Source organism: Populus trichocarpa, chromosome 18, assembly GCF_000002775.5.
Source record: "Populus trichocarpa isolate Nisqually-1 chromosome 18, P.trichocarpa_v4.1, whole genome shotgun sequence".
Lineage (NCBI taxonomy): Eukaryota > Viridiplantae > Streptophyta > Magnoliopsida > Malpighiales > Salicaceae > Populus > Populus trichocarpa.
In genome coordinates, this window is record NC_037302.2 from 5,387,620 (window position 1) to 5,400,031 (window position 12,412).

The following is a 12,412-nucleotide window of genomic DNA, read 5'->3' on the forward strand; positions in this document are numbered from 1 at the left end:
GCCCAGCCCAAATGGCTGGGTTGGATCTGACCCGACCCCCATTTAAAAAAAAAATCCAAAATTTTCAAAAAAACATTTTAAAAAAATTGTAATTTTCTCAAATATTTTTCTACCCATTTTGCATAATATCGGGTTGTATATCTACACTGTTAAATACAAATCCGGTATTAAAATAACCGGTTTTCTCCGAAATATTTCAAAACAAATTCAAAATATTTCCAAAAAAATCTCAAAATATTTTAAATTAATTTCTCTTTTTTAAAACAAACAAAAAATATATTTTGTTTTCATGCATACGGTCAAATCCTAAAATGTTTCCAAGCATATCTTAAAAAAAAAAACAAAAATTGCATCTTTTTCACATCTTAAAATGCAAAATGGATATCATAACCAGTTTATGATTATCCATTAAGATTTGACCAAAATATCAAAAACCTTTTTCCAACTTTTTTTTTCTAAGGTCCAAATGTAGACTTTAATATCCGTGGGGTGTAAAATTACACGATAAAGTACACCCTCAGGTATTAAAGATACAAGGTGTAAAAATACGATGCTAAACTTCAGACTTTAGAACGGTTAGGATTTAACCCGATAAGGTAGAGACTCTCTCATGAAGAGAGATTTGCCTTGAACTTTAGAAAAGACCAACGAATAGAAACCCGACCTAGAAAAACAATCAATCAACAATGCAGCTTACCTTAGGTAGGGTGCACTGGGGGTGATGCGTCTTCCCCTTGCACAATTAGTCCATTACTCAAACTCTAGCAGACCATAGGTTCATAGTGACCATAATACTAGGTGGCGACTCCTGAACCTTAATTATAATTTTATGATTAAATCCAAAAAACCTTCCCAAGACACCACACCTCACATAGAAGGAACGACAAAAGCCTCCGCCGTCGCCAGACGACGTTGCGACCCTCGCAACAAAGACAACTATATACAAGTTCATTTTTGACACATCTCCAAAGAGATCATCAATTTCAGTAGTATTAGCTTGTGTAACCATTCTTTTTTTAGGATTGCCTTACTAAAATCTACTTTTACAATCCTTGACCTAATGTCCAACCTTGTTCTAGATAAAGCATTTACCATTAAAGTTCTTTACAATGCCTTTGCTCTTTACAAAGAGTTTAGGGTTGAAACTCTTGAACTTATCTTATTACAATTAATGAATTGATCATCTTAAAGTTAAAAAATTACCAATTGTGATTTTTTTTATGTTGGCATCCTTAACCTTATGCTTCAATCCAAGGCTTCCTATAATACCTTCATACTATTAACTGAACTATAAACATCATAGATTGTATTGTCCAATCCATTTAAGATATAGTTTTTGCAAATGAAATTGTTATGCTTCCATGCACCCACAACTACCACAATAGTAGCACCAGACTCATCATCTAACAACTTTGATGTATATCCAATTAAGAATTTCTCCAGTTCAAGGTAGTCAAATAAAACATCTTTTATTGCTAATTTTTAAAGTTCAAACCATTGGACTTTTCAAGTTTCTCCCCATACATCACAAAAGATGATGGTATAATACTTCCTATAGAAGCAATGCTTACAGCAACAACATTTAATATTACTAAAGTAATATTCCCAAACTAGAAGCCAATAACGCTTATTCCTTATTGACTAGTCTTATGTTAACCATAAAAAATAATATTTTCTTTCATTTCTTTTCATATGAGAAAATAACATGCCATAAAATTTTAATCATTTGATTAAAATAAAATAATAAAAATCATCTTGTATAGTTTTATAATAATATGTAACCAGTAAATGATTTTAAAATAATTAAAATCATAGATAGCACATGCAACAAGTGTAGTCATTTTTTCCGAATCAAATAATTCAAAATTATTTAATTAATAAAATAAAAAAAATAAAAGCAATATATCACCACCACTATCACTATTACTGCTACCACCACCACTACTATTATTGATACCACTACTGTTATTACTGCTACTATTAATGCTACTACTACCATTACCGCTACTGCTGCAGCTTCTACTATTGTTGCTACTACTAGAGATCATGTGACCTCCACTCAAACAAACACCTGCAAACATAGACTTTACTTTCTCTAAGCCTAAATTGCTTTTTATTTTTTATTTCTTTATTTCTTTATTTCTTTATTTAATGACTGGAATTAGAGACACAAATTCAGGTCTATGGCTTTGAGGGAGTCAAGATGTAGGCGTAGGTTGATGAGGAGAAAATAAGAGGACAATGAAGGGTCTTGTTTAGGTTCGGGAAAAGATCGGGTTCAATTGATTTATATGGGGTTTTTTGTGTGGTGGTGTCTTTAAGGAGGTCATTGCTATTATGCGTAGTTAGTCATGGTTATCAAAGTGGAGAAGAGGAAAGGCTAGAGAGGTTGATGGTATTTCGGTCGTGGATTTGGTAAATTTCGAGTTTGTGGTGGTTCGGGTTTAACCGAGAGGCCAGGGCTACTGAGTTTTTGTTGTCGACAAGGGGTTAAAGATCCATGAGGTGGGAGGTTTGTGGTTGTTTAGATATGTGCTGAGATAGAGGAATAGATGGGTTTGAATGTTTGTGTGGCTATTAGATTGGTGAAAGATGGTCAATGACAATGGCGGGTTCAGTGGTTTAATGTTATGGATTGCTGGTTACCACTCCTGATGTTGTGGTGGTGCTGTGTTGTGATAGAGGAGAGGAGTTTTGTTGGGTGGTTTATGGTGGTTTGGTTCATTGACAACTATTATCATTGAATGATGATCAAACAAGACAACCTCCTGCATTTACAAACTCCATTGCTATGGGGTCATTGAGTGATGATCTTCGTGAGATAATGAAAACCTTAGCTTCTAACATAATGACTTTACAATAAAATGTCATGTCTTTTCAACAGGAAACATGGTCAAGTATTCATAACTTAGAGAAGTAAATGGGGCAAGTAGCTTCAAGTGTAGGGAAATTAAAAGCACAAATCAACGAAAAGTTGCCCTCCTAAGGATTGAGTACAAAATAAAATGTTAGTACGATCATGTTGTGAAGTGAGAAAGAATGTAAAGGGAAAAGGTCAAAACAAATTGAGATGAAGAAAGAAGAGGAGATAGAAACCAAGTTGAGCATAAAGAAGAAACATCTTACTCCTCCATAAACTGAAACAACCACCAATACTTTAAAGGTGAGCTCTAACTCAATGAATTCTAATTTTAAGAAAATCCCTCCTTTTCATTTGACTCAATATTCATTTGATTGATGCTATCAAGCAAATTCCTAAATATGTTAAATTCTTGAAGGAGCTGTGTATTACAAAAGAGCTTACAAGCTAAAAGGCTATGAAACGGTAAGTATGGGTATAGTTGTGTCTGCTATTGTTCAAAAGAATGTCTTTAAAGCAAAAAGATCTTGGTGCATTTATTATCCCATATGTTATTGGTAATGCTAGTTTTTAAAGGGCTTTATATGATTTGAGTGCATCCATTAGTGTTATGCGTAAATATGTTTATGATGCTTTTAATCTTCAGCCTTTGATTAAAACTAGTATTGTAATATAACTTGTAGATCATAGTTTTGTTTATCCACTTAGTGTGATAGAAGATGTCCTAGTCAAGATTGATGGTTTGGTTATTCCATGCGACTTTTATATTTTTTATATGGAACGTGATTCCTTAAACACCAAAACTCCTATCTTGTTTGGAAGACTATTCTTAAAAACTGCCAACACTAAATTTGATTGTGGTAAAGATATTTTGTCTATAAAAGTAGGAGATGAAGTAATTGAATTTTGAATTTAACTTTCATGATGCAATGAAATATTCATACAACAATGTTTATTTTATCATATGTTATGACCAAATTGATAAGTGTGTGCAGCAAGTTCTTGATTTTGATTATGATGATGAAATAAGCGTGGTATTGAGCCATAATGTTGATTTTACCGAGATAGAAAAGATAGATATGAATATATATGTTCCCCAAAATGTGCAAAAATCAACCTTGGCTTTGCAAACCGCCCTCTATGGTAAGGTTTTTATTGATTTAATATTTTCACATAAAAAGTTTTTGTCATCTATTTTACAAGCACCTGAGTTAGAATTGAAACATTTGCCTAATAATTTTAAGTATGTATTCATTGGCGACAACAATACACTCCCCGTTATCATAACAAAAGGTTTGATAAGTGCGCAAGAGGAAAAGCTTATGGAATTGTTGCACGATCACAAAACAACTATTGGTTGGACTTTAGTCGATATTAAGGGCATTACTCCCTCAATGTGTATGCATCATATATTATTGAAGGACAATGTGAAACCAACAAGGGAAATACAAAGAAGCTTGAATTTGCTTATGATGGAGGTAGTGAAAACTTAAATTTTGAAACTATTGGATGCAAGAGTCATTTACCCCATCATGAATAGTAAGTGGGTGACGCCAATCCATATGGTGCCCAAAAAGCTGGGATCATGTTGGTAAAGAACAAAGATGATAAACTTATCCTTACTCGCGTCTCGAGTGGTTGGAGGATATGTGTTGATTATAGAAAGCTTAATCTTTCTACATGTAAAGATCACTTCTCATTACCATTCATGAACCAAATGCTTGAATGCCTAGTAGGTAAGTCTTTTTATTACTTTCTAGATGGATACAATGGATATAATCAAATTGTTATTAATCCTGAAGATCAAGAAAAGACTACCTTTACATGTTCATTTGGTATATATGCATATAGGAGAATGCCCTTTGGTCTGTGTAATGTACTCACAACTTCTTAAAGATGCATGATGAGTATTTTTTCTTACTATATTGAAAGAATAATTAAGGTTTTCATGGATGATTTCACGGTGTATGGTGATTCTTTTGATAAGTGTTTAGAAAATTTATCTTTAGTCTTGAAAATATGCATTGAAACTAACTTTGTCTTGAACTATGAAAAGTGTTATTTTATGGTAGAACAAGGAATAATTCTTGGGCATGTTGTGTCTTCACATGGTTTAGAGGTTGATAAAACTAAAATAAATGTTATTCCATCATTGTCCTGCCCCTCGTGCGTAAGAGAGATTCGTTCTTTTCTTGGCCATGCAAGTTTCTATCGATGTTTTATCAAAGATTTCTCAAAGATTACAGCACCCTTGTGCAAATTGTTAGCTAAAGAAATGGATTTTGTGTTTGATCAAGCGTGTACAGATGCTTATAATGAGCTTAAGAAGCATGTTACATCTGCCCCCATTATGTAACCACCAAATTGGATGAACCTTTCGAGATAATATGTGCTACGAGTGATTACACGATAAGGGCTATACTTAAGCAAAAAATAGGGAAGAATTTACATGTTATCACATATGCTTCCTGTATGTTGGACAAAGTATAATACAATTACCATACAACTAAAAAGGAACTTTTTGCAATGGTGTTTGTTCTAAAAAATTCAGGTCCTATTTACTTGGAACAAAAGTTGTTTTTATTGACCATGCAACTTTGAGGTATCTTTTAGAGAAAAAGAAATCCAAACCAAGATTGATCAGGTGGATCTTGCTTTTACAAGAATTTGATCTTAATATCAAAGACAAAAAAGGTGCTAAAAATTATGTAGCTGATCACTTGAGCCGACTGTGGACCAAAGATATACAAACCAAAACAATAAGAGAGACATTCCCCGACAAGTAATTGTATGTGTTACATTCCTCTATAAGACCATGGTATGCGAATTTGGTGAACTATTTAGTCACTAAATAATTCCCTTTAGGTTTGTCTAAATCTCAAAAAGACAAGTTACAAGCTAATGCTAAATATTATTTTTGGGACACTCCTTATTTGTGAAAATTTGATGCAGATCAAATAGTCAGAAGATGTGTACCACAGAATGAATTTCATTCCATTTTACACTTTTTGTCATTCTCATTCTTATGGTAGGCATTTTTGAGCGAAAAGAACAACCCATAAAGTACTTGAAAGTGGTCTCCATTGGCCTTTTATTTTTAAGGATGCATATCACTTTTGCAAATAATATGAAAATTACTAAAAAATAAGCAATATCACTCATAAGAATTAAATGCCTTTAACTAATATTCTTGTAAGTGAAATTTTTTATATTTAGGGTAATGATTTTATAGGTCCATTTTCTTTTTCTTTTGGTAATCTTTATATCCTTCTTGTTATTGATTATGTGTCAAAATGGATTGATGCGAAAGCTACACGAACTAACGAAGCTAAGGTTGTTTTAGATTTTGTCAGAACTCACATATTTTGACAGGTTTGGAATCCCCAAAGCTATCATTAATGATTGTAACACTCATTTTTGCAACCATTCAAAGGAAGTATTGCTACGCAAGTACTATATGACTCATCGAACATCCACAACCTACCATCCTCAAACTAATGGCCAAGCTGAAATTTCAAATCGAGAAATCAAGTCCATTTTGGAGAAGACAGTGCACCCTAACCAGCGAGATAGGAATGTTACCTTATAAGATGATTTATGAGAAAATATATCATCTACTAGTGGAGCTTGAACATAAAGCTTTTTGGGCCATTAAGCAATGCAACTTGGATTATGATGTGCTGGGATTGCAAGGAAGTTGCAATTACAAGAGTTGGAAGAGATACAAAATGATGCCTACGAGAATGCAAGGATTTACAAAGAAAAGACCAAGAGTTTTCATGACCAAATGACTACAAAAAAGAAGTTTCATATTGGAGACAAAGTCTTTCTTTATCATTCACGTTTGAAACTTTTTCCTGGAAAGTTGTGCTATTGTTGGATTGGACCCTTTGTTGTTTCTGATGTTTTTTTTATGGTGCAGTTAGGATTATAAGTATAGAAACAAACAAAGTGCTTAAGGTCAATGACATCGATTAAAACTTTTTTTATGAAGGTTGTACAAAAGAACTCACCACTTTTATGGAGGTAGCTGAACCAATCTATGAGGCATGAGCATGTGGTGTGTCAAGTCAATGACATAAAACAAAGGCGCTTACTAGGAGGCAACCCAAAACAAAAATTTAGATTTGCTTTCTTTTCCCCTTATATTTTATTTTTCATATTTTTACTTTATGTTTGCTATTCTTTTCTTTTCCTTTTCTTTTATTTGAATATTGAGAACAATGTTGTGTTTAATGGGAAGGGAGGAAGAATTTTAGTTTTGTTTGTTGTTTCTATGTGTTTTATTAGAATTAGAAGAACCCATAAACATGTGAAAAAAATTTATGTTTTCCAACCTTAAGTATTAAGTTTTATCTATTGAACTCATATTGATTTATGAGAATATGAGTATTATATACGAGAATTAGTTGAGATAGATGAAAATATAAATCGAATGAATGAGTGTGCATGCAAGTTTTAAATTTTAATTAGTTTAGGGATTGACTTTGAAAATATATCAAGTTGACTTAATAGTGTTGTAGTAATGTAAGTTTTTAAGCTTTCAACATTATATTCTTTGATTGTGCATTCTTTTAATGATAATGTATCTTTAGAAACTGTTTCATATCTTGTTGAGATTACATTCACATTACATGTGTATATGAAGATGATAAAGGCATTGAGAATTTTAATCATTTAAGTCAAAAAGCCAACCTAAAACATATTATCATTAGTGAGCCCTTTGAGCTTGTTTGTCTTTTCTTTGCTTTACCCATGTTGTAAGCCTTAACTTTTTATATGTTTTCCTTTTCTCCTAGCCAAGGATTAGTAGAGCATATACTTGTTGATATTTCATGAGATTATGGTTGGAAATTATATGAAAAAAGTGATACTTGTTGAAAAGAATAGGCAAAGTTGCCAAAGGTAAACCATTCGGAAAAAAAAAGTTGTTCCATTGTGTTATAAAAGTTTTATGTTAATGGAGCTTGAAATGAAAAGAAGTTAAGTATTGATGTTTAAAGATGATGAATTTGTGTGCTTTGATGAGATACCTTGTTTTAAAATTCAATTTTTATAGAATGCTCTACTTCATTTGGTTTTAACCTTTTTTTCCTTTCTTTTACCTCGCCTTAACCTTAGCCCCATTATAATCGAAAACTAAGACCTTTTAATTAGTGTGTTGCTTGTAATATTTTAGTAATAGAAATGAGATTGAAGAGCAAGCTTAGGGTAAAACATATTCATTGATTGAATTTTAGAGATTTAAACACATAAGCTCTAAACACATGAGTGTTGGAGTGTATATCAATGAGAGAACCTATCACTTTGATATGACATAGATTTCATTTAAATCTTAATGATTAATTGAGTTTTGAAGTTCGCACGTAAATAAATTCATGAAAATTTATGTTTTTTTATCCTTATTGATTGTATTCTTGTTTATAATACATGTACTCTTGGACATTGATGAGAGATTAAGACATTAGTCATAATTATTTTATTTATTTATTTATTTACAATTTGGACTTCCTTAAGTTTGATTTTATCTCTCTTTTCTCGAGAACGAGCAAGAGTTAAATGTGGGGGTATTTGATGCAACCATATTAGTCGATAATTTTCCCATATTTACCTAGTATGTTGCCTATGTTTTTTCCATATAAAATGTCTTAATAATATTTGTTTTATGTTTTGAAGGTATTTTATGTTTTGAAGACACTTTTAGATGTAAGATTCAAAAATGAGTAAATTGGAGATAAAATTCAGACCATATTCCAACACGTGTCGAATATTGACAGATTTGATTTTCGATCGATGTTTTATGTAAAACTTAAGTCATAAAGGTCAAAATAAAGTGATTATAGTGGAATTAGAAAGCTAACATCTATACATTTATATACATATATGGCAAGAAAAATAAAAAAGAAAGAGCATGGAAATCGCAGCCTTTAAAGACAAGTCTCACATTCTGCTAGTTTTGGCATTCAGTCATTTAATGAAAAATCAATTTTAATGGATTTCTGACTCAAAGAACTATCAACCTACCAAATTTTAGTCGAAAAAGATCTCATATGAGAGAGATATGAGTTTTATAAGACAACTTATAAATTCTGCTAGTAGACAAGTTTTATGAAGAAACAAGTTCAACTTACTTCCAAAGCATCCAAACCGACATAGCAATTATTTCTTTATATGGAAAAAAGGTCTTTATTTGGGCAATTTAAGTCCAAAGTCAAAGCTCAAAGATTTTATGCAAAATTATTTTTTTTTCTTTTTAGAAAAATAGTTATATTGTACTACTTAAATGTAGATTGTCTACTTTGCAAAGAACTATTTTTATTTTTGAAGGATACAAATGGATTGGAGAGATGTGGGAATTAGGATTTCTTATCAAATAAAAAGAAGGGGGTGGCCAGAAAGAAGAAGAAAACTCTTACCCTTTTCTCCTATAACTGAAATTATGTTTTCATCTTTTGTCTTCCTTAGGTTTTTTTATAGACATCTAAGGCTAAGTTATTATTCTTGGTTGAAGGATACAAAAACCTTTGGATTTCAAAAAATATGAAATCTATTTTTTCTTTTCTTTTCAATTTATATGATGAGTATGGATATTTTTCTATGCTTATTTTTTATGATTGCTTAGTTTAATTGTTAGAGTGGACTCTAAGTTATTATTTTAACCAATCTATTGCTAAGCTTGCTATCAAAACCGGAGTTGTGATATTTAAACTTGTGAAATGATTAAGGTTAATAATTATAGTGGATCTATGTTGTTAATCTTAGAGAAAACCTTCAATTAAATCGAACATACTGTAGACAATTATGTTGTTTAGATTTATCATCATATCTAGTTTTTAAGGCTGCCGTTGAATTAAATTACTAGTGTGGACACTGTGGTTGTTTAATGGGTAGGGTTAGTTACACTACGAATCGGTTAACTAACTAATGTTAATTAAGGAAAGATAGATATTCATAATATAAATTGAAATAAATTGATGTATCGTTTCAATGATCAGTTTTGATTTTCATAGGTGGACATTTACTTGAGATCAATGTTTTTCTCTTAATATGTTTCAGTTTATTTAATTTAGTTTGATTATTTTATTTTATTTATCATAGTATAGTCTAGATAACCTCAAAACCCCATAACTTTGAATCATTTAGCATAAAAACCTAAACTAGATCTTCCTTGTGAAATCGACTCCTTACTTGCTCTATATTATCTTATTTGTTTAAGCTACAGTAATTAATTTGTGTGACCGTGATATCACAACAGCCATTCGAAATGATTTAATCAAATCCAACCTACATGTATCAAAGACCAGATGATTTAAGAATTTAATATGTATATATGTACACCAATGTGGGCAAGACCTATTGTTTCTTCTCATGAATAAATAGTGAAAAAAAAAATGATCGCATGGAATTTAGCAAATACATTTGTGATGTGGAAATGCATGGAATTGATAATCATAATAATTGATGTGAGTTAAGGGGAATCCTGCTTCAAAGTGGAGTTATTGATCACGCGGGAGTTTGTTAGACTCCTCACATTATCCACGAATCTCCAGCTTGCCTTTTCAGCTACTGCGACAACTCCCTTCATTTTGTCTTTGCCCTTTCGCCCCTTCTTTTACTCTTCTCTCCTCCTCTTCCATTCTCTTAATTCTTTGGATGCCAAACATTCAACAATTACCATTGCTAAGTATGTGCTAATCAAGATAAAAATATTTTGGATTCTCGGTTTGAGGGTTGTTTGAGAACATTAATATATAATTAATCAAGAAAAATCTGAGTAAATGTAGGTTAATTTGTAAAAGAGGTAGGGTTGGTCAAAGTTTGATTCGCTCGACATATCAAACAAAGGCACAAAATAAAGAAAACTAAAAGGGCTGAAATAGGGCTGGCAGAATCATGCAAGTTCCAAATACCACCCGTTACTGTGTTGTTTGAGTGATTAAAGTATTGATAAACCCTTTTACAGAGCGCCCATCTCGCTTCTTATTTAAAGATCTGCTCCATCTTCGAGTATTGTCATCAATTGTCATGTTCCCAAAAGATAAGCAAAACAGTATTCTAGTGAATTGATATATATAATCAACAATCTTATCATGCTAAACACAGACAATTTCCTGATATAGTTACGCTCGGTCCACCCTTAAATTCTCTTATTTTAGAGGTAGACACATTTTCAATGCAAGGACAAAAACATGGTTAATTTCCTGACAAGTTTGTTAAGCCAAGGACACATCTGCCAAAAGAACAAAAGAAATGAAACAATATCATATATATTATATCCCCATCCATCCATGTTTTCACATTATTTGCTGTGTCTTGTTTCTTGCAATCAACCTCTCTTCTTCCTTCTTCATTAGCTATATCCCCATTTCTTCCCCTTGCATGCTGTACCAGCTCCCCCCCCCCCCCCCCCCCCATGGATACGAATCAAGCCCCGCCACCACAAGGCCTAACCCAAGAAGAATATATGGAGCTCAAGCCCTTGATTGACACATACCATAAATTTGAGCCAGCACCCAACACATGCACATCCCTAATAACCCAGCGCATTGATGCACCAGCTCATGTTGTGTGGCCTTTTGTTCGTAGGTTTGATAACCCACAGAAATACAAGCACTTCATCAAGAGTTGCAACATGAGTGCTGGCGATGGTGGTGTAGGCAGCGTGAGAGAGGTAGCGGTTGTTTCTGGCCTACCAGCTTCTACAAGCATTGAAAGGCTAGAGATTTTGGATGATGAGAATCATATATTGAGCTTTAGGGTTGTTGGGGGTGAGCATAGGCTAAATAATTATAAGTCTGTTACATCAGTCAATGAGTTCAACAAGGAAGGCAAGGTTTACGCTATTGTTTTGGAGTCATATATTGTGGACATACCAGGGGGCAATACAGGTGAAGATACAAAGATGTTCGTGGACACTGTTGTGAAGTTGAATCTTCAAAAACTGGCAGTGGTAGCAATTGCATCTCTGCATGGACATGAATGATTCTGATATTGGCTTTGATGATGGTAAGATTCTCCTATTTGAAATAATCTTAGTGCCCAGTTAAGGATTTTGCAGGTTGGGTTTTTCCTTTTCCCCTTTCCTTTTATGCTGTTCTCTTGCTGGTTAGGCAGCTGGTATTGGTTTGTATATTTTAGTTTTACCAGGCGACTTCTGTGTTATATTGTTATCATTTTCTATTCAATAAGTTAACGAAGGTTGACAACAAGTGATGAAAGCATTCTTCTGCCTCTTCTTTTCTCTTGAATTTTCCTTTAATTGACTAACTAAAACAACCTATCTAGTGTTTGAACAATTACTATGGCAGAAATTAGCTAGAATCCAATTAGTTCTAGTACTTTGGTTTTCGTGTAGTCTAATACAAAAGCTAGGTTGGCCATGTTTACAGGAGAAATGGCCGGCTGACATATTTGTGCCTCTGTCAATGATGAGACTGAAGTTTACTCGCAAATGAGGGAGAGAAGAAAAGATACTACGTGGGTTTTTTGCTTTGGATGTGAACAATGAGTCATATCATATGGTTGGAAACATGTGGGAAGAGAGAGACCATA

At 32.8% G+C, this 12,412-nt stretch overlaps 1 protein-coding gene across 1 annotated transcript; it reads left to right on the forward strand.

The window, feature by feature from the left end:
* Positions 1-11,169: 11,169 nt before the first annotated feature.
* Positions 11,170-12,069, forward strand: LOC7463747 (abscisic acid receptor PYL2). Its single transcript, XM_002324726.4, has one exon. The coding sequence runs from the start codon at positions 11,274-11,276 to the stop codon at positions 11,841-11,843; it is 570 nt and encodes a 189-aa protein (XP_002324762.2). The 5' UTR covers positions 11,170-11,273; the 3' UTR covers positions 11,844-12,069.
* The last annotated feature ends 343 nt before the right edge of the window (positions 12,070-12,412 follow it).